General features: G+C 36.8%; 3 protein-coding genes across 3 annotated transcripts in view; 2 read left to right on the top strand and 1 right to left on the bottom strand.

The window, feature by feature from the left end:
* The first annotated feature begins 7423 nt into the window (after positions 1–7423).
* LOC113742062 (alpha-dioxygenase 2) lies at positions 7424–12321 on the top strand. Its single transcript, XM_027269765.2, has 10 exons — positions 7424–7685; positions 7792–8052; positions 9024–9173; positions 9482–9615; positions 9880–10093; positions 10439–10584; positions 10836–11063; positions 11343–11545; positions 11659–11902; positions 11995–12321. Exons 1-10 carry the CDS (start codon positions 7593–7595, stop codon positions 12218–12220), a joined length of 1899 nt encoding a protein of 632 aa, XP_027125566.2. The 5' UTR covers positions 7424–7592; the 3' UTR covers positions 12221–12321.
* A 520-nt stretch (positions 12322–12841) lies between these two features.
* LOC113741809 (exonuclease 1) lies at positions 12842–18229 on the top strand. The gene is made up of 12 exons (XM_027269450.2): positions 12842–13035; positions 13147–13183; positions 13303–13477; positions 13570–13648; positions 14577–14621; positions 15011–15160; positions 15268–15382; positions 15677–15777; positions 16500–16597; positions 16698–16790; positions 17344–17561; positions 17768–18229. The coding sequence occupies exons 1-12, from the start codon at positions 12958–12960 to the stop codon at positions 18181–18183; spliced, it is 1605 nt and encodes a 534-aa protein (XP_027125251.2). The 5' UTR covers positions 12842–12957; the 3' UTR covers positions 18184–18229.
* A 1146-nt stretch (positions 18230–19375) lies between these two features.
* The window catches only part of LOC140005187 (beta-glucosidase 44-like), a 3503-nt gene continuing 463 nt past the window's right edge, over positions 19376–22415 (bottom strand). The window contains exons 2-11 of the mRNA XM_072045675.1: positions 22276–22334; positions 21543–21618; positions 21385–21456; positions 21214–21301; positions 20835–21087; positions 20631–20746; positions 20249–20466; positions 20104–20135; positions 19913–20015; positions 19376–19816 (exon numbers count right to left, since the gene is read on the bottom strand). Of these exons, the coding sequence (XP_071901776.1) occupies positions 19542–19816; positions 19913–20015; positions 20104–20135; positions 20249–20466; positions 20631–20746; positions 20835–21087; positions 21214–21301; positions 21385–21456; positions 21543–21618; positions 22276–22334 (1292 nt within the window). The 3' untranslated portion in view covers positions 19376–19541. The remainder of the gene's footprint in view (positions 19817–19912; positions 20016–20103; positions 20136–20248; positions 20467–20630; positions 20747–20834; positions 21088–21213; positions 21302–21384; positions 21457–21542; positions 21619–22275; positions 22335–22415) is intronic.

Below are 22415 nucleotides of genomic sequence, written 5' to 3'. Positions count from 1 at the left end.
ATATTAAACAGTTTAGATTAATTCTAGTTTGCGCCCCTAAAGTATGACAAATTGCGAATTTTCTCATTTAACTTTTGATTTAAACGCTTTACTACTATATTTAGCACACTATGTTGCAATATCTCGAACACTTTACTATTATTTTATTATCGATCAAAATACATACTAAGATATGCTCTCGGTGGAGGTGTAATTTTTCAAATCGAACTTGAAACAACTAGGTTGAAGGTTAAATTCAATCCACTTGAACTACTATTCATAGAGTTGAGTATCAAAAAGTCAAAGTACTTGTTGAACCTTATGAATGACACATTTATATTATTATTTTATAACCATTTATTGCAAAATTTCTTTTTATCAAAGAGTCAAAGTACTAAGATATGCTCTCGGTGGAGTTGTTTGTCACCAAACATGATGCACAGGGATGATATAAACTTGCTTATTAGCATATGTCACATTTAATTTGTTTCGCTTGATGTCAACTCATCTCTTCTGAATATGTCATTTCAGGTGTAAAGTTCGAAGATTTTTGGTCGGTAGGATGAATCAAGGATGCGCTACACAACTTAGGGATTTAGTCTATCTGCAGGTTTGCAAAAGTCAGGAGTACTTAGCTTGTAGATATGTGGCAATTACTTTTGGCTTATCACTAACAGTTAGCTGGTGGAACTTGAGGAATATCTGCATGACCATCTAAATTCTCATTTCAGAATATTAGATCTGTGAATTCCTTTGCGTTCTAGTATTATACAAGTACAATGGCAAGTTGACTCAGATGGAAAACCCAATTGTTAGTTCACAGTTACACATTTATTTTTCAATTTCTTCTCACTTTCTTGGACCTTTCAACTGTTAGTATTGACGTGTCTCAATATTTCTTGCCTCATGCGACAAAATTTATCTTCTGATTTCCGTTTCCAGATCATCAGAATGGTGGGCAGCAGGCATCTCATAGATTAATTCAATAGTTGCAAATTCTCAACCCCAAAAAAAAAAAAAAAAAAAAAAAAAAAAAAAAATCATTGCCTTGTAGAAATCTACCCTCCATTGAGATTTGGGAGTTGAAGAACCGTTGGGCAACTTGCCGAAATTCATACAGCCACACGGCCTATATAACACACTTTTAAGCATCATGCCTGATGTATCTAGTTACTGCGCTTTTGCTTAGTAATTAAAATAACGGTATTGGAAAACCTGCATTGTGCACAATATGCCTTTGTTTGCTTTGAATGTATGACATTGGATGGTCACTGTCCAAACAAACCGTTTGATTGTTGCAGGTTCTTAGCTTTTGTAGGCAAACACTTGGATAGACCTGGTCTTGTAGACCTAGTGGCTCAAATTTTGCGACGTCTTCAATACTTGAATTGGTGAGGAGCAAATTTTGAGCCACTAGGTTCACATTGGATTGGGTCTACCCAAGTGTTTGCCTAATTTGTATACTACTGTGCATGTTTTCAATTACACCGACTGGAATCTGAAGGATTGTTAGCTAACTGCACATGTTGCACTCCATTTAGATAGACTCGTGTGATATTAAACCTTTTCATTGTTCTGTATTGCATTGTTACGAGTTGGCTGAATAGTTTTTTGATTGTGATCTTTTGATATTATCAGCTTTGCATCTTTTATTCTTTACTCTAGTCTTAATGTACATGTAAAGAAAGCACTTTTCCTTTTGGAAATCCAGTTTGCCACAGCTTGGCCAAGTTTGTGGCGAAACTAGTTAGAATATGTAGAGTGAGTTGTGGTCTTCCCCCTGTAGCTCAAGGAAACTGCACAGGTAGATATATGAGGGCAATTGCCACTACTTTGATGCTTTTGTTGAAAAAAGCTACAAAAAAGTGTGTTTACAAGTCCAATTTGATCAGGAAACACAAAATGGCAAATGTATTTGGAAATAAATGGTTCCAAATTGACTTCCCGTACCTTTGCCAAGATGAATTCACTCTCTGAACAAGATAGGTGCTCTTTATGCAACCGCCAAGGCACAGCCACACTGCAAAACGGACACTTCAAAGAGTGAGCAAATGCCTGACGTTCTAGTTTGACGAGTCAAAATTTCTACCTGATTGAAGATGCGGAAGGCAAAAACAAGAAGAAAATCTGAATTCAAGGACATGATCTGCTACATAAAGACGCAAAGCAGCCGATAAGAACAGTAAAATTTGTGCAAAAATAAAAAAACTAAAGTAGAAATGATACGGGTGATTTTCAGTAAATAGAAACTCATGATTTTACAGCTTTTCTGTTCTTGTTAGCTGAAGGAATAGAGAAGCACAAGTATGCTACTAAGCCAAACATGTAGTCAGAAGCACGCTCGTAAATTATAGGACAAAAAGCCATGATTCCCTGAATAAGCCGATAAATGAAACCAAGACGGGCGACTTCTTACTGACACTGAAACTTGGTACCTGCAGTTCCCTCTTTTGGCTTGCTTTCATTGATTCAGCAGCCATTGATTGATATGCCGTACATGCCGGATGTATGAAAAGCTCGCGCAGCAGGGGAGAAGCCTTGTCTTCCATGGAGTAAAACCAGTCGCGTGTCCATTGACATTGTCCAACACCCTGACTATGGGCTGATCAGCGCCCACAGGTGGGAAAAAGACGATGTTGACAAGAATCAATCAATTCAGTTTCAAGGATTAAAGAAAGATAATCAAGTTAGACACAGCCATGGCAATTTGCTTCACAAAATTGTTAAAGCATTGTTGTCCATCTTGTACTTTTTACTTGCATGTGGTAGCAAATTTGGATCTGCTTGTGGAGAACTTATCCTGGTTCTTTTTACACATGTTCTCTTTCTTCTTTTCTGAGTTCCTGTCATCAAATGAAGTCATTATATTAAATTCTGTCGCAGACGGGGCCTGGAAAGGCAATAGTGAGGATGTTGGACAACGAAGGAAGATCAGGTTTTGCACGAGCTCTCAATGGAAAGCAAGGCTTCTCCTCCTCTACAGTTAAATCAGAGCGATTGAAGTCTAGATTTGCATTCATGCTCAGCACTTCCTCTGGTCCTCCAGTAGTCATACCATGCAACAAGAGGGAGTTGCATGTACCTGGTATCAGTTTCAATAGGAAATGGCCCGCAGTTTTTTCATTTCTCAAGACCAGAATAAAATATGTTTAATCCATGAAATTGTGTTTGGTATGCTCGAACTTCGAAGGTTTTGCCTGTTTGCTGGAGAATCCACCAAACAAGAATGGAGAAGTGTTTCTAAAGGTTTTTGCCTGTGTTTGATGAATTCACTTACGAAAAGCAACTAATCACAGCATTTCTATTGACAGATATAAACATGGGACTTTCTAAAATAAAAAAGGTAGGTCATTTTTTAATTTGTTCCTGTCAGCGACATTTCTATGTGATAGGTATAAATATGAAAATTTCTAAAATTAAAAAAGCGAGTCATTCTTTAATTTGTTTCGATGTGGCTCGCATGTCACTTAGTATAGAATTTTTCATGTTTGATGGGATTTTTGTAATTGACCGTGATAATTATCGAGTTTAATGTATGCCCAACGCAACGCAGTGAGTGCATGCAATAGCACAACAAATCTACATGCATCAAAGTATGGAATAAAACGTTTTTCCCCTTTTTGTATATATAATTTTAGAGCATGTGTTAATGAAATATATCTCAAAATTATTTTTTTGGGACACTCGGTAATAGTCTAATCTACATCTAGATTACTTCTATTCTAACCTATTCTAGAAGGAATCCAACTGGATCTATGGGAGGGGCCGACGAGAACTGAACCACCATCAGATCAGACGGATACACTACACATCGATCTGAATTTGGGAAATCACGTCTGTGGCAATTGGTGAGAGTTGCCTCCCACCCCACCAAACCTTAAAAGGTTTAATGGTAGCCACCAGTCGCTCCCAAAATTATTTGATCTTCTTGATGGAACAGTGATGAAACCCAATACATTGAATACATGTTGCTTTCCAAGTCATGATTCAGATTGTTATTGTGTTGAAGCAATTCTAACCATAATTTCTGGAAAAAAGAGTAGGACCAGTACGTGTACGAGATGGTCATGGACCACAATCCGGGAAGGACGCCTGTACCAAAGTCAATGACAAATTTACTTGCATTCTAATCCAAATTTTCAGTTGCATAATTAGTTATGGCTATCCAATTTACAGCAATCCATTTTCAATCTCTCGACCGAAGTAATCTCATTTAACTCAGAAATTTGGTGTTTGAATAGTAGTTTTCTATCAAAAAAATTTCACGTCTTTTGTAAGTATATTTTTTAATTATTTTTTTATGTCACATGTATTAAATTGTTATAGCATATTTTTTTATAAAAATTTCAGAAAATAGTAATCCAAACGGGACTGCATCCAGTTTAATGTGCCAAATCAGGATTTGACGCTGGACAGAAATGTTATGTTGGAAGGTGACTGTTTTCCGAAAGTTGTTTCTTAATAGGGAAAATGGTCAATTTTGTCGCTAAATATTTTTTTCCGTTGATTTAGTCCTTATATATTATTTATAGTCAATCTAATTTCTAAACTTATATTTCGATTCCAATCAAGGAACTTAGCGGCTGCGCCACTGCATAATTTCCATCAAGCTCCTAATCGAGCAACCCAAAAGGAGTATTTTGGGGATTTTGATGATGGGACTCTAACAAAAATTAACCTGCAGATAAAATCACATCACACGTATGGGAAAAGTTTCTCTTTTCCCCCCTCAAAATCTTCTTTGTAAACCCAAGTTTCCTGTTTATTTAACCAAAACGGGTCAAAACTATTGTTGGTTTTAGAAAAAGGGTCATAAAAAATGTTCATCCGATTTGCTCAGTAAATTCCATTCCAATACTAACCGTGGAAAGCATAAAGAAAAGGAAATCATAAAGAATCTCAAGAGGGAGCTGCAACTTGCAGGTGAAGCAGCTACCAAGCAAAAGTTGAAAACCAACCAAACCCAGGATAGAAATTCAATGACGCCCAATTCAATTGAAAAAACCCATAATTCCCAATGAACCCACCTCAGTTCTTCATCTTCCTAGCTCAAGTTCACGTGCAAACAAAGAATTGGAGAACAGGAAAGTCATATTTGACACAGTCCAAAACCATAAAAATACCTGACAGAGAAAGAAACTTATCAGAGGAAACAAATATTTCCATGAAAAACAAGCCATCGAAGTCTCTAATATACCCTTTGTAAAACCAAGACCAATCTGCAATTGATGCCACGACCAATCTGTCCAGTCCAGACTTCACGCACCCGAGTAAATAATCTTTGAAAACTGGATGGATTAGCTCACCTGTCTTCTAATGATCAGAGGATCAACTAAGTGGTCAAATTCTCTAGTACATTCTGTACAAATTAAAAAAAAAATTAATCTATTAGAAGGGCAAATGCAAACCAAAAAAAAGGGAAAGATTAATTTTTGTTAAAGCCCCGTCATCGAAATCCCTAAAATATCCCTTTTGGGTTGCTCGATTAGGAGGTTGATGGAAATTATGCGGTAGCACCGCCGCTGAGTTCCTTGAGTGGAATCGAAATATAAGTTTAGGGATCAGATTAGCTATAAATAATATATAGGGACTAAATCGACGGGAAAAAAAGCTTAGAGATTAAATTGGCCGTTTTTCCTTCTTAATATTCTAACTAAGATCCTCCGCTTCTTTTTTATTATTATTATTATAAATTTCACATACATATTTACTGAAAAGTGCTGCATCTAAATACGCTCAAACAACCATAAAACCGATTGCTTCTAAGCTCCTTTTTAAAGTTCAATGTGATATTATCAAACAATTAAAAGTCTTGTAATAGGTCATCAAATGGGAAGCAAAAAGGACAATAAATGGTCGACCGTCCTCAACTCCCAACTATATACTCCTAGCTGTCAAAAAGTTAAATCATATAAACTACTTTTATCCCCAAAAAAAAAAAAAAAGCTTAGCCCACTCTTGAACATCCATTTTGTAAATGGAACACCTGGCCGTTGAAGATTGAGTTGTTGAACATTTGTGAGCCAGAGTACGAAAATCTGTGTCCTGTGGATGATTAAATAAATGATGCATTCTTAAAAAAAAGAATTTTTCTAACACAGTGCCTAATCGCACACACACTCTCTCTCTCTCTCTCTCTCTCTCTCGTTATCATTATCTAAATAGCGTACTAACGTATCCGCTGCATTTAGACATTTTTTCGAATTAAAACTTGAACCCTTGTACTAATTGGACACTCGTTAACCAAATTGTTCTTGAAAACAAGCCAAGGATGCTAATCAAGAAGACTTGTCAAGAAAATTCATGCCATTGTTGCCTTGCACTTGCTTATAATTAAATGCTTCTTCAACTTCCAACGGCTACACTCCTCAGAGTTTCCCGCAGGCAAAATTTGTTCGATCATAGTGTATATTTGGTTAACGTAAGCTTTTGCGTGCATGTTTATCATCATGCCATTACGCATGTTTTCTTTGCGAGGAAAATAAATAATTTCCGTCTCAAATTTAAAGAATCTCAACTCAATTGCCCCTCTTAAAGAATAAAAACCCGTATTAAGATCAAATTATCGATTCTTTAATTATAGCGTGTTTCATTCTTTAATTTTGGAGCTGGGAAAAGAGATAAATGAGACCGAATCTAGACATTCCCTAAGATGAATATTTGAAGAATTTGTCTATTTGGTACTCTAAGGACACATTATAAGAAAGAATTAAGTCCGGCATTAATTTTTCATTGAAGGGTAGATTTGTTTTTTCGGTGAAAATATTGCAATTTTTAATTTTTCATTGAAGGATTGACTTTTTTTTTTTTTTTTTCTTTCGTGAAACTATTGCAATTTACAGGGGCGAATACTGAATAATAATTTTAAAAGCATTAATGGTGAATCCCTTTTGATTAGTATGCATTTTGGGGGGAAAAAAATCTAGAGAGTGCAGTAAAAATCTTACCATATCTTGACAGTAGCCGAAGAAAGTCAAGAGACAGCTTATAATTGTCCAGTAAGATTTTTACCCGAGTTTTCCGTCATGATGCTGGCAAAATGATTGACGAGGATGGAATTGCCATAGCCAGAAAAGGTAAAGAGGATAGAGACAACACGTTATCAATTATTTAGGTTGGTGGCGACCACTAAACCTTTAAGGTTTTAGTAGGGTGGAAGGCAAGGTCCATTAAATTATAATATTACGTGATTTTTAAAGAAAATTCAGAAGGATGTACAGTGTATTTGTCTGATTTGATGGTAATTTTGTTTTCATTGATCTTTTCGTAGATTCAATTGAACCTCTCTCCGTAGTTAGATTAGGATAAAATTCAATTCAACCTCTCTGTAGTTAGATTAGGATAAAATAGAAGTAGGATAACGATTGAACAAAAAAAAGAAATATGGGCTCATGAGACACTGCGACTTTAGAACTTTAGCTTTTCCATTTTGCCATGTTATGATATCGCAACTAGTGCGTATTATCAGCTACTCAATTTCTGTGATGGCCCTCAAGCACAGAGTGATTGTGTGTGAAGCGTAGAGGATCAAACCCAAACGTTTATTCAAGTACTTTCCCAAGCTTAACTTCATCTCACCCCACTTTGAGCACCAGCTTCCAAGATTTGTTGCTATGGCTTCGTCGCAATTTTTCTCATCCTTCATTCATCCTCAACTAAGGCAAATTATGGATAAAATGTGTCTGTTTGACAAAATCTTGTTCTGCGTAAGTTCCTTTTCTTTTCTTGTTGCATTTAATTTTTCTTTCCGAGCATAATTTTGTAGTTATTTATGTTTATGTACTGGTGATGATTCTTGTCCCGTTTTTTCAGATAATACATTTCTTGGACAAGTATCTTCCATGGTATAGGTTGCCAGTGTTAATTGGGTTGGCTTATTTGGGAATAAGAAGGCACTTGCACCAGAGGTACAATCTCCTGCGTGTTGGAAGTAGTAATGGCGGCAAATATGATACTGGAAAGTTTGCGTATCGGACTGCCGATGGAACATGTAATCATCCTACAGATGATAAGGTTGGAAGTCAGGGAACATTTTTTGGTCGAAACATGCCTCCATCAAGTTCAGATTATGCTGTAAGTTTAGCATCTTTACTTGACCATTACTCCTGCTTATACTATATGTGTTGGCTGCACAATAGATTGCAGTTTGAACTCAGTCCTGACGAAATTTGAAGGAAATAAGTGCTGCTAGATTTGTATTACTTGACTTTGCCTGGAGTCAGCCTAGGTTTGTCTGTTATAAGCCCCAGTACTGCAGCAAATTTAACAGGAGGTTTATGTTTTTTTTTTTTTCTTTTTTCTTCTGGGGTGGGGGTTGGGGGGTGGACGTGGTCAGTTATGATTGTTGCGAAGCATTTAAGATAGCTGTCTTAGACTTCAATACCGAGATTCCTTTCTTCACGGACATTTGGTTTATTGCCTGTTAAGTCTTACTATGTTTAACTTTGTCCCTGAAAGCAACCCTCTGTCAAGTTCGTAGCACTGCGCTTTTTATTTCTCTGACTTTGCCTGCTGTAGCCTTTTGATTCTGCTAAAGGTAACAGAGAAATTTACTACTATAATTTGTTCATACTTCTGTTGGAATAGATGGGAACTTTGTCATCAACAACTGTCTCAATCATTGAATTGAGACTTGGTATGCATGGACCTCCAACAGATGATTTTAGTGTCAGAACTTATCACTGATAATCTTGTTGGTTAATTTATTTCCTGGGAGGATTCATGCTTCGATCCTTCTTGGCTTCTTGGTTCCTTTTGTAAAGCATGGTGTACAATTTTCAGCTTGTTATGCTAAATATGAGATGCAAGTTGGTTTGGCATCTACTGAAGAATTCTTCTGTTAAAGCAAAGGAAGCTTGATGTCAATACCCTTTAAGACTTGCCCTCTAAGGGGCCTAGACGTTTCTCTCTAGGCGTACCTCAAATATATGACTCCTGGATATCATGCATATGCTTCAGTTGTTACAGACATTATTATACTTTTTTTTTAATCTCTAGTTGCACTTGTTTTTCACTTACTCAGAAGCACTATTAAATCATCGCAGTTGATGGATCCTCACCCTACAATAGTAGCCACAAAGCTCTTTGAGAGAAGAGAGTACATAGAGTGTGGGAAGCAATTTAACATGATAGCATGCTCATGGATACAATTTATGATTCACGATTGGATTGACCACATGGAGGACACTAAACAGGTATAAAATACTGCAAGTGTTTGGTGGACTACAACATAATATTTCCACAATGTTTCCTAGGATCATATTTGACTCTGTTTAGCAATTCTTACTCTCCAATATTTCTCGTACCTCCAATAGCACTAAAGCAGTATCGCTTAGGTGCACGGAAAAGGGACATGGTCCAAAAAGCTTTGACTTGTGTTCTTCATTAAATGAACTTCTGAAATATATGGTGTGGTACTGATAGAGATGATGATGAAGATGCATGCATGCGTGCTTTGTAATGTCATGATAGCGAAGCTGATGGTAACTAAAATTATTGATAGATGGAACTTAGGGCCCCTGATGAAGTTGCAGAAAGGTGTCCACTGAAGTCGTTTAGATTCTTGAAGAGCAAAAGATTTCCAACAGGTTCACCTGATCCCAAATTTGGATTTCTAAATATGAGGACTCCATGGTGGTAAGCAAAACCATTTTGGCTAATTACATGATACGTTATATCAAATCTAATGCTACTTAAAATCTTTGCAAATGGGTAACTAAAAGAATGAAATATTGTACTTGTATTAGAATTTAGAGGAATGATAGATGTAATGGATCATGTTTATTTATGCTATATTATAATCTAGTTTGTAACTAAACAAGCATAGGTAGTTTCTTTTTTTTTTTCCAGTATCTTGTTCCCATACAAATGCCTTCTGACTTTTTCCTCTGACTCAATCAGGGATGGAAGTGTGATTTATGGGAACAATACAGAAGGCATGGTTAGGGTGAGAACATTCAGAGATGGAAAATTAAAGAACTCCAGTAATGGACTCCTTGAACATGATGCTAAGGATATCCCCATATCTGGAGACGTCCGAAATGGATGGGCAGGCTTCTCACTCTTGCAGGCCTTGTTTGTCAAAGAGCATAATGCTGTTTGTGATATGCTCAAAGTAAGTTCAACTTTTTCCTATGCCTCCATCAGTGCATGACACACATATAGTGAGAGAAACTGGTCTCTCCTTCTTAACTAGTTCGTATTGACACTTTACATATCATAATCGGGTTTGCCAATCAATAATATCACATTATGCACCTAGGCCTTTCTGTTGTGACAGGATAAATTGAATGCTTACTGCTTTTCACTGTCTGCTTTTTACTTTTTTCTTAGAGTGAGATAGGACATCGTATAATACTTCACATTTAGCAGCAAAAGCTAGAGTCTCTTCACATTTCTGTAAGATCAATGTCATGTTTCCTTATATAGTAATCTTCCTGGAGTTTTTTACTTCTCCCAGAAACATTACTCTGACTTGGATGATGAGAAGCTCTACCAACACGCAAGATTGGTTACTTCAGCAGTTATTGCAAAAATTCACACTATTGATTGGACAGTTGAACTTCTAAAGACTGACACATTGTTAGCAGGAATGAGGATTAACTGGTAAGACAAGGTTTGATATGGAGGCAATGGGAATCATCAAAATTGTCACTTCACCTTCGCAAAAGGAGATAAAAGAAAGAGTTGGATGTATGAAGAAATAAAACCTGCAATGCAGAATGTTAAAGTTTTGGACCTGCCATTGAAAAACAGCAGTTAAATTGTGATTATTTTCCTAGAATGGTTTTGATAGGTCAAACTATGAGGTTTGACTGCATCCAGAGCAAGAACTTAGTGAGTCATGGTTGGTGCAGGTATGGATTTCTGGGAAAGAAAGTCAAGGATCTATTTGGACCCAAGTTTGGACCAGTACTTAGTGGATTGGTGGGCCTCAGACAACCAAGGGATCATGGAACTCCCTACTCCTTGACTGAAGAGTTTGTTAGTGTCTACAGAATACATTCTCTTTTACCAGATAAAATTCTTCTCAGGGATGTCAAATCAGCAACCTCAGAAGACAAATGCCCGCCAATTCAAGAAGAGTATGTCTTTCTCTTGATGAATGCTGTCATGTACACATTACTGCAGATGGAAGTGATCTTCATTTAAGCTTTAATTCAATTATTTTTAGCATTAATCATTGAATTATTGAGAGGCAACGCGTAATGGTCAAATTGGTGGTTGCACTACAGCAATAGTGAGTAAGTTATAAGACGCTCCATGTTTGAAACAAACAGAAATAGCATGCATTTGGAGGTGTACACGATTAATTTGCATCTTTAGACTAAATAACTCATTTCCATGTATGCGACTTTAATCAGGGTGCCTATGAGGGAATTGATAGGGAAAGAAGGGGAAGGAAGGCTGTCAAAGATTGGTATGGAGCAGATGATATTGTCATTGGGTCATCAGGCCTCAGGAGCTCTCACATTGTGGAATTTTCCATCATGGATGAGGAACCTCATTGCTCATGACATCAATGGAGAAGAGAGGCTAGATCCAGTAGACATGGCTGCATTGGAGAGTATGCATCTATTAGTTAATTTCTAGCTTCTTTTTCCCCTTGTTACATTACATGCGGAACATATTTCTTATATATCTAAGGTCAAACTAACTTCTGACACATTGTTTATTCAGTTTACAGAGATAGAGAGAGGGGAGTTGCGCGATACAACGAATTCAGGAGGAACTTGCTTATGATACCAATAAGCAAATGGGAAGATTTAACCGATGATGAAAAAGTAATCGAAGCACTCAGGGAAGTCTACGGACATGATGTAGAGAAGCTAGATCTCCAAGTTGGTTTACATGCAGAGCGGAAAATCAAAGGCTTTGCCATCAGTGAAACTGCTTTTTTCATATTTCTCCTCATTGCATCAAGGTATATCTCAATTCCTTGAAATACACCAGCCATATTCTATTCAAAGTCAGCAGGTTTTCTGCCTCATTGATACATACTCTGAATATTTTCAGGAGGCTGGAAGTTGATAGGTTCTTTACGACTAATTTTAACAAAGAAGCCTATACAGAGAAGGGCCTGGAATGGGTTAACAGCACAGAGACATTGAAAGATGTTATCGACAGACACTTTCCTGAAATGACAAAGAAATGGATGACTAGTTCAAGTGCATTCTCAGTGTGGCACTCAGAGCCAAATCCCAAGAACTATTTACCTCTCTATCTTAGACCTGCAACCTGATTTAGTTTGTGCCTGTAATCATTGTACTTATGTAAGTAAAACAGAAACTAAATGTTGTATAATGTGCTTAAATCTATGCAATAACTGTCCTGTTTCCTTTGTGTGTCTGATTCCTGCAATCTTTTTAGTCAACTTGAGAAAGTTTAAGGTCAAGTGAGGTATATATGAAGGCGTGACTTCTGTAGAAATACTACTACGTTCGGAATTGGTGTTGTGGTATTCTTGCAGCTCAGCATTTCACGCATTAGTGTTAAAAAGACAAAGGCGTGATCTTTGGCTATTTATATTCACTCCTAAATCTACACGCCTTCACATTTCATCATCCCAGCGGATGATACTCGCGGGAGTTTTCCCACGTGACTCGAAATTTAAATCCCGCGGTAAAAGTACAGTTTGCTCCTATAGTGAAGAGGTGAGCTATGAAAAACAACAACGTATTGGCAAATGCCACGTGACCACAGATTTAGAGTCTTACCTTTCTATCTATCGGACTTTTACGAGAATTCCGTCACAGCGCTGTTACGGATATGTTAAGCTTCGGCTGTAATTTTAGTTACGGTAAGCATAAACTCGGGACCTCGTCAAAGCTCTTTCTTTTCTTCCCGCCATTTTCTCCCAGCTGCTGCTTCAATCTCCATTTTTTGCTTATCAAGAAACCAAATCAAAATCCTTCTTTTCAACCAAAAGAGGGGAAAAAAATAAATAAAACCCAGAAAAGTTCGCAAGAAAAATAGGAAATGGGTATCAAAGATCTTCTAAAATTCTTGAAACCCCACACTGAATCCATTCACATCAAAAAATATGCCGGCAAGCGTGTAAAGATCATTTCTTTCATCTAACCCAAGTAAATTTTTTTTTCTCATTTATGAAACTCTTCCTTATGAAATTTTAAAATGTTTTTTTTTTTTTTTTTCACTTTGTCACAGGTGGGCATTGATGCTTATTCATGGCTTCACAAAGGAGGTATCTCTGAGCTTGTAAACATAATCACATTTTCAGTGATTTCATTTTAATTTTTCCCCTAAAAATAGAGATTTTGAGTGGGATAACGAAATGCTGGGACTTTTTCTGGGTTTTTTCAGCTTATTCTTGTAGTATGGAGCTAAGCCTTAATATGGAGGGTGACAAGAAATTGCAGTATTTGAAATATTTCATGCATCGAATAAATCTACTTCGGCACCATAAAATCACCCCTATTGTTGTTTTTGATGGAGGAAACATCCCATGTAAGGCGGTGACACAGGATGAGAGGGAAAGGTAGCATTTTGCAACTTCTATTACACCATTTGCAATCTTTTTTTTTTTCTTGAGTAAAAGTTTTGATTTTGGTGTAATCACTGGTTCTTCAGGAAGAGAAAAGCAAATCGTGAATTAGCAATGGAGAAATTGAAAGAAGGTGATGTTTCAGCTGCCTCTGAGCTCTTTCAGGTACTATCGTACAACCAGTCTACTCGAACTTTGAGTTTGTCAGTTGCTGTTTCTTCAACTTACAGCATTTAGTACTTAGTTCTTACTTGGATGAACAGTACTCTTTGATTCTTTAAGTTTGCCAAATATGTAAAATCACGCAAATGCACGAGCATTTAAAAAGATGACACTTATTTGTGAAAATTCTAATTTGCATATGATGGGCTTTTATTGTTAGCTGAAGCGTTTTAAAAGATTTTCACTGTGCTACAGTCATCTTCAGGCGTATATAGTCGAGTACTATTAGTAGTTGATCCCTGTCATGAGTACTAAAAATTTAGTCTTTTTTGCTGTTTCTAGTGAATTCTGTTGTCTGAAATTTCTTCTCTAATCAGCCTTTACATTTGGTAATAGAATTAGTTCAGAACATGTAGGCATGTAGCTCAATTAGAGCGCTTCCAATTGTTACAAACTCTTTTTAATGATCAAAGCACTCTTCTCCTTCTTGTGTTTTGTTAATTTTTCACACTATAGATGGCCTTCCTCAATGATTGAGTTTGTAGAGTTGGAGTGGTTACTATTCAAGAATTGGTCATTGAATCAAACATTATGAGCCACCATCATCAGATTTGGAAATTTGATGCAAAAGATGGGAATTTCGTTATCTAGTATTATAGCTAAGCAGGCTGTGAGATATGCTCTAATGCAACAAGTCATTGAGTAAATATGTTGTCCTTAACTAGGTCATTTATTGCCGTCTGAATATTATCATGGATCATGCACTAGTCATCACCATTCAGTATTGCAATCATTTAGTGCCATCACAATAACATGGATTGTGCATGAGTCATCATTCAGTATCTCAACTTTGATTGCTACATTTGTTTGAAATCCAAAATTGAGGGAGTCGATACCAATTGATATTGTGATTTTGCTCCTTCACATGTAGAGGGCAGTTACTATCTCCCCTTCTATGGCGCACCAACTGATTCAGGTATTGACAAAATTCTCTCATCTATATAGTTTTGAATTGTATATTTCTCTGCAACTTCAGGTAGTGGGAATAATAAGGATTTTTCAAAAATCTAAAACGTGGTCTTATTGCTACAATCACACACAGTTCTTACATACCCCGGACTTCTGTGATTGCATCCTGCTTCTGTATGTGAAATCTAAAACCTTCACATAATTTCTTTGCCCATATGGATGATGCAATTTCTAATGCCATTACTAAATTTATCTTGTCATGCCATGCCAAAAATATAATAAAATTCCTTGTGGTCTAGTACTTGATCACTGATTTTTGTATTATTTGATGCACCAACTGTCTAAATGTGTTGAAGTTTATCATTGAGATTATGAACAAAGGCAGTCTTTGTTTAGGTTTTGAGATCAGAAGACATTGAGTTTGTTGTGGCTCCATACGAGGCTGATGCACAATTGGCATATTTGTCAAGCCTTGAAGCAGAAAAAGGTGGAATTGTGGCTGTTGTTTCAGAGGATAGTGACTTACTGGCTTACGGATGCCCTGCTGTAAGAAATTATACAAACGGTCATATAGAATATTAAATCATGCTTCTACTCAATTAATTTTCGGAATCTAGAGTTGTCTTGTTTTGATATGCACCTGTTTCTTGTAGGTTGTCTTTAAGATGGACCGGTATGGGAATGGTCAAGAGATAATTCTAGACAAGGTTTTAGGTTCCTCTGATCGTGTACCTTCCTTCAGGAATTTTGACAAAAACCTGTTCACAGGTGGCTTATTTAAACAAGCTTTTCTCATTATTTTTTTTAGAAGTTACCGAGTGTAAAAGCAAAAGCTCCTAAAACTTGAGGCCAAAAGCCAAAGGTAGTAACTAAAACAATGAACTTCAGCATAATGGCAATAACAGAACCTAGTTGTATATGTGATCCTCCATATCATTGGACTGTGGGAACGTGTGCTTGAGCAATTTATGTGCTATATTTTAGAAACTTGAAAGAAGACATCTTTCAGGTAGGATCTTGCTGTTATTTCACCTAAAAGTCACTGGATTTGGTTCTTTGCAGGTATGTGTGTTTTAGCTGGCTGCGATTTCCTTCCATCTATCCCTGGAATTGGCATTGTTAAGGCTCATAGTTTGGTTTCCAAGTATCGTAACTTAGATCGTGTAAGATAATCATCCTCATCATTCATCAACACCCCACCCCACTCACCCTTCTCACCCCTCCCTTAACTTGGTTGAATAAAGGAAAAGAAAGAAAACTACTTGCTTGGCATTTTTAGTAACGGATTAATTTCTTCATGCTTACTTAGCTGTAAATCCAATGAAAATATTTCAGTGGGAGATAGTTAACATTCTTCAGAGCATCATTTTGTGGGAGTAGAGTACATAATTCCTAAATATTGATTCAACAATTAACTTCTGCATTTTGACTGTCACCCTTAACTTTTTCTGAGAGTTGTTACTAGAGGGAGAAATCTGAATACTGGTACATTAAAGCAGAAAATTGGGGACATGGATCAAGTTTGCTAATAGATACCATCTTGTGATCGCAGCTTTGTTTATTTGTGTTCTTAAGGATAAACTTTACCACTATAACCATCAGTCATAAAAACTGAAGAGTGCTTGTATTCTGATTAAGTTTGAAATGTACTTAGAAACTGATATCGAGATCGCTTGCATATTTCCAGAACGATAAGATCAATCCAATTGGACTATTCTGAAATCAGCCAATGTTTCCTGTCCTTGAGGAGAAAACAATGTCATGAAACTCTTTTCAAATATAAATAGAAAAGAAGAAAGAGCAGTTGTGGCCTTGCAAGGCTGCTTTATAGGTCATTAAATGAAGCAACCTTGAATTTTTATTCACATTCACTCTTCATTTATAGGTTCTTTCTGTTTTAAAGTTTGAGAAAGGAAGTCAAGTGCCTGAACAATACTCAAAATCCTTTAGAGAAGCAGTTGCAGTTTTCCATCATGCCCATATGTATGTGAAATGTAATATCGATTTTATTTGTTCTGTCATCTGTTTCTTTCTTGCTTCCAGACTGCACTTTACTGTTCTTCATCCGCTTTTACCTCTGCAGATATGATGCTGCCTTGAAGCAACTTAAACACATGAAACCCATACCAGAAGATCTTTTAAAGAGTTTTGATGAAGAACTTGACTTCTTAGGGCCGTATCCTTAATCTGACTTATTTATTCTGACTGACATCAACCTGATTGTTATGTGTCCTTGTTCTGTTTATGATGAAAATCAGCTGTTCACTACTGCTATCAAAGACGTAGGTTGGTCCAGGTTATGTGCCTGTTAGTAGCTTAACCCGCAGACTCTGTTGTGATGGAGTTGGAATATATTTACATTGTCTCTAGGTTCTTCCTCATTCTGTTACCCATTTCTTTGTGCTGAAAGAAATGCACAGACATGCTATAGTCAAAAACTTCCCTTCTTACCCCTTCACGTCAGCATGATTTGTCTGAGTAGATGTAGCTTTGTTTCAAGAAAATTAGCTTTTCATCATAAACTTCCCTTCATACCCCTTCACTTCAGCATGATTTGTCTGAGTTGATGTAGCTTTGTTTCAAGACAATTAGCTTTTCATCAGTGTGGAATCCTGTGCTTATTTGAAGATAGCATATTGTTTTCAAAAGCAGTTGGGCAACACTGGCCAACACAAGTCATGATTCTTGACCCAAAAGTGTGTTTGCATTTTCTCCTTGAATGACACCAGAGAAATGCCTCAGTCAATAGCAACCGCTATTGCTGAAGGTAACCTGAATCCCTGTACAATGGAGGCATTCAGTTACTTTCCAAGCTCAAGTCAAGCGAATTCCACCAACTTGGTCAGATGTGATCGATTGAAGAAGCAAGAGAAACGATCTCTATCTTCAGAAGATGGTTGCTTTGCCGCAGTTACCTCATGTAAATCCAGAAAAGATGAAAAAAGAGGCAAGTTTTCAGCTTCACACGTCCAGTTAAAACCCCATTGATACATAAATCCTCCATGCAAAAAATTCCCTTTTAAGACTACCCAGAAACACTTTTAGACTTGGCTTCTGGTTGATAGGATGCTATGTTAATGATTTTCAACAAGGACAGACAACAGAGTTAATACTTTTATTGTGTCTCTAATGCTATAATCTTTCTGTTTTCAGTATCTGAGCATAAGCAGGCGCCTTTTGTTGTTGGAAGGAAGCACATAGATGGAGCTGTAGAGCTTGAAAAGCTGAAACTCCCTTTGATGAATGATTGCGAGGAAGAAAGCATAATTATTATCCAGAAAGAAGTTCCCAAGCTTCCAGAGAACAATCCATTCAAGAAAAGAAATATGGAAGATATTCTGCTAAAGCATACAGAAAGTACAATTAAACAAGTGTCAGTGCTTACTGAGACTGAAAGTTCAGAAATGTTGTACCCAACTCCGGATTCACAGCAAAGTGTGGATTCTAAGCCTGTCAAGACTACTGAAGAGGACACAAGTGTTCATAGAGAGAAGAAAATGAAGAGAAGTAGTAATTGCCAGAGTTCTGTTCAAAAGAGCAGTATTTTGAACTTCTTTTCCCGAGTTTAATTCTCACTTTCGTTGTTGAATATATTAATTGATTTTAGTTCTAGTAGACTGACGCCCGTAGTCAAGATGCAACACTCGCAACTCAATTGATGACAACTAACAAGAACTATTCTTACTGGTGCTTTCTGGATATCATCGGTTAATGAACTTGTGTAAAAGTGTTAACCGAACTAAAAGTTTCACAAACCATAGAGTATCATTTCAAAACCGATAACAATTGTGTGTCAGCAAATAAGCCTGATCTTCCGACTCTACTGAGCGCCTGGAGCAGGAAGTACATAGCTGAAGAATAATTGCTTCTGTTCTGTTTCATTTTCAGGGGTCAAAATAGTTAAAGAGTTGCTAATATAAATTATCCTTGGGACAGGTAATTGAGTCCCGTATGTCAGCAGGCATTCATGATGAATGTCAGACCACTTCATACCCGAATGATAGATTATTGTGGTGTGTGGTCCTTTTGTCTTCTTTTTGACTTGTATACAGTAATTCTTGTCATTAAATTTTGCTTGGGTTAAAAATAAAAAAGCTGCCTGCGTTATATTTAATATACAGAAAAACTCTCCGTAGTTTCAATACATACAAAACGATACTTTATATTTTAAATTAAATTGTAAACTAATAGAATTAGGTAAATTTAACGAAAATGATGATCTCGGCTATTAAACTTACTGGATTACGTAAGTTTACTATTAAGTATATCGGACTCCGTTAAATTTTTCGTTAAATTTATCAGATTTCGTTAAGTTTATCGGATTCCGTTAGTTTACAATTTAGTTCAAAATATGAGGTGCCGTTTTGTATGTTTTTAAACCACGAGAAGTTTTTCTGTACATTAGATATACTACAGGGGACTTTTTTTTGTTTTTAACCCATTTTGCTTCCAAAATACTTACTAGCGAGCAAATGGCTCAGTTTCCTCAGTTATCACCATTGTTTTTCTGTCACTAAAATTAGCATCAATTTCTTGAGTGCTTAAAGATTGAAGTCATATGCTCAATTTTTTTTTTTTTTTTTTGTCCATATGAAGGAAGAAAGCTAAACTGAGTCGTACTTAGTGAAGAAAATCCTTACCAGATGGGATATTTTTTTTTTTTAAAAAAAGCAGTGACTTTATTAGGTTTCTTAATTATAAATATCAATTGCTTAATTATTATTATTATAATAGCTGTCAAACTTGGCAAGATAGTAACAATGCAGAAGAAAATCCTCGTGATTATTACTGCTAAAAGGATAACGGCTGGTGAAGAGGCATAGTCACGAGTTGGTAATCAACAAAGCCCCCTCGGATACCAACCAAAGTTTATTCTATGACAAGGCAATTTCTAACCAACCAAAACAAAGAAGAACAGTAAAACTATTCAGGGCTGTCGGTGAAGTAATTTCTGGAACCAACGAGCCGACATCTTTGGATACCTCTTGAGGGTTTTGAAGTCGACGTATACTATGCCAAAACGGGAAGTGTAACCCAATCTCCATTCAAAGTTGTCGAGCAATGACCAGGCAAAATAACCTATCACATTGGCTCCATCGTCCATTGTCTTCCTGAGTTGAGCTAAATAGGCTTTGTAATAGCTGATTCTTGCTGTATCCTTCAAGCCTGCAGGGAGGGTCAGGTTCCCTGGATCATCCATTCCTGCACACCAAGTAATGGTACATTCAGCCATTGCTGACACAAACTTCGTGAACTAGTAATAGGCTGTAAAAGAATTCTCAGAAGTCCTACTCGTACCGTTTTCTGCTAGTATAATGGTTGGATTTTGATACTTCTCCTTCACATACATAACAGCTTTGTAGAGTCCCCAAGGTACCTTATAAAGCCAGTCAGAATGAGCCTATAGGTGTTAAAAAAAAAACACTGATTAATTCTTTCGTCATTCAAGAGAATACCGCAAAACCATTTACCATGTTGCAGAAACTTACCCTTGGACCAATCGGCACCCCATTACGATCATCTATGTAGTTCAATGGGGAAGACAGTTTATAGTTAGAGACAATAAAGCAGAAGTTTATTAAAAGGAAAAATCTTAAACGTGGACCAGAAAGCGTGAAAAGATGGGCATCTTACAAGCAAATCCGCAATTCCAATCCTGTTGATAGCCAAGATCTTTTTGCTGTCCTCGATGCGGGTCGTACATGTAGTAGGCGGTATACTGGTTTACCCCCACATAATCAAATGAGCCTTTAACGATCTTCACCTCTTCTTTAGTGAACTTGGGTAGCCGATCTGCTACTATGTTTTGCAAATTTTTTGGGTATTCACCATATACAAGTGGGTGCATAAACCTGTATGGATGATAAAAGGCCATGATCTTCTATGTCTCAAATCTCAACAGAAGCCTTTTGCAATCAGCTAGGCTTACTGTGGTTTATGCATATGAGAAATCCAAATGACTTGTTTTTCTTGTCTACACAATACACAGATTTTTTTTAGAAGAAGAAATTCTTACCATCCAATATGAAAATCTCTTGCCCTTTGAGCTGCATCCCTGTCTTCTTTTGAGTTGGTATGAGGTTCATACCAGACAAAATCAAGGAGAATGCCAATCTTTCCCTTCTGCTGCACCTGTAATTGCACAAGATTTTCAGTAAATACCTGCTCATCTAATTCCAAAACATCAATTCCAAATCACAGGAAATAACATGGATTTAACCTGACACTTCTCGCGATATCTCTGAACTGCTGATGCATGGCACAAGATGAGATTATGGGCGGCAATATAAGGCTCAGTTGCAGAGTTTCCAGCTGTGCAATTTCCAAATGCTTTGGAGCACCTTCCTGGTGCAAAGTATCCATTATCATATCCTAGAGCAGCTATGACTCGAGGCTCATTAAATGTAAACCAATTCTTCACTCTGTCTCCAAATGTCTTGAAACAGAACTCCGCATAGTCAGCAAAATCTTTCCTGCAACATGCACATCAGATCTGATTTAGAATGTGCCAGAAAAGGCAACATATTCAAGTGCCAAGGCCATTTATCCTTGTATGCTATTGGGAGACAGATGAAATGGCCAATCAATTTCGAACTTACGCCACTTCGCGGCCCAACCACCCATTGTATCTGTCCTGAAGTGCTTGGGGGAGATCATAGTGATTAAGATTGGCATAAGGTGTAATACCTACAAATTTGTGAATTCCACATATCAAATGCTATACAATCTTTATTTCCTCGTCTATGTAATAAGCCAGTCACAACATTTACCTTGTTTAATCATATAGTCTATCAGCCTATTGTAGTAAGCAACTCCCTTCCAATTTACTTTCCCAGTTCCATCTACATTGGATAAACATGTGTAAGAAATATCATACCAAATGCAAACAAATCCCTCAAATTGCAGAATTATAAGAAGTAAAAGTTACTTGGAAAAATCCTTGACCAGGAAATTGAGAATCGGTAAGCATCAAAATTCAGCCTCTTCATGAGATCAACATCTTTCTGTTCACAAGGAAGACACTTTAAGCTCCAGAATATATACTAGATTCCAGGAAATAGAAGCACAAGAATCAGAAGTAAATTCACATTTAGTTTTCCTTCCTCAGTCATTTGTCGGTATTAATTCGCCTGTATGCAGTCAAACAATTTGGAAAATAGAAATGCCAATTCTGCATTGTTTTTGGTTTATTCACGCAGAAAAGAATACCAGATGAACATGAACATATGAAACCTCATATTAATTTGTCTGCTAGGTGTGACAAGTGACATACCAACCTCCTCCCATTTAATGAAAAAATCTTCCAGAATCCACTCCCACAATTATTTCCAAGAGTATCTTTACCAAACACATTTTTTGTTGTTTTCAGAATAGCAAAATCTACCATCATGTTTCGCTGGCATTCACATTCTAATTGTCTACTTTATTCGTATATTTGTGAAAGCAATGTTATCTCCAACTGCATTAAAGGTAATTAAATTTATCTACTTCTTTAGACTAATGGATAACTGCAAACAGTCCTAGTAGTAACCAAGAAAATCAAGGGGATGTCCTTTACTGATTCCTTCACGCCTTGTAACCAAGAAAATCAAGGGGATATCTTTTACTTTTTTGGTATGCCAAAAAACTCAAAAGAAGAAAGAATGAAATTGTTAACCCACCTTGTATCTGTGGTACTCGTCGACTGTCACTTCCCCAGTAGCGTTGTTGGGTTCACGTCCTGTTTATCAAGTTAAAACATCATATATATATATATCAAGAGTTCAACCAAGAGAAGAAAGAAAGAATTTGGCAAGAAAGG

The sequence above is a fragment of the Coffea arabica genome, chromosome 4c (assembly GCF_036785885.1).
Source record: "Coffea arabica cultivar ET-39 chromosome 4c, Coffea Arabica ET-39 HiFi, whole genome shotgun sequence".
In the NCBI taxonomy this organism is placed as follows: domain Eukaryota; kingdom Viridiplantae; phylum Streptophyta; class Magnoliopsida; order Gentianales; family Rubiaceae; genus Coffea; species Coffea arabica.
Note: the sequence above shows the minus strand (reverse complement) of the source record. Positions and strands in the feature narration are given on the sequence as shown.

Excerpts from the sequence above, each read along its gene's own strand:
- LOC113741809 (XM_027269450.2), top strand. The coding sequence starts at position 12,958 with ATGGGTATCAAAGATCTTCTAAAATTCTTGAAACCCCACACTGAATCC. Across the intron at positions 15,161-15,267 it reads TGGCTTACGGATGCCCTGCT|GTTGTCTTTAAGATGGACCG; the intron begins GTAAGAAATTAT and ends TGTTTCTTGTAG. Across the intron at positions 15,778-16,499 it reads AGTATCGTAACTTAGATCGT|GTTCTTTCTGTTTTAAAGTT; the intron begins GTAAGATAATCA and ends CTTCATTTATAG.
- LOC113742062 (XM_027269765.2), top strand. The coding sequence starts at position 7,593 with ATGGCTTCGTCGCAATTTTTCTCATCCTTCATTCATCCTCAACTAAGG. Across the intron at positions 10,585-10,835 it reads GCAGGAATGAGGATTAACTG|GTATGGATTTCTGGGAAAGA; the intron begins GTAAGACAAGGT and ends TGGTTGGTGCAG. Across the intron at positions 11,546-11,658 it reads AGACATGGCTGCATTGGAGA|TTTACAGAGATAGAGAGAGG; the intron begins GTATGCATCTAT and ends TTGTTTATTCAG.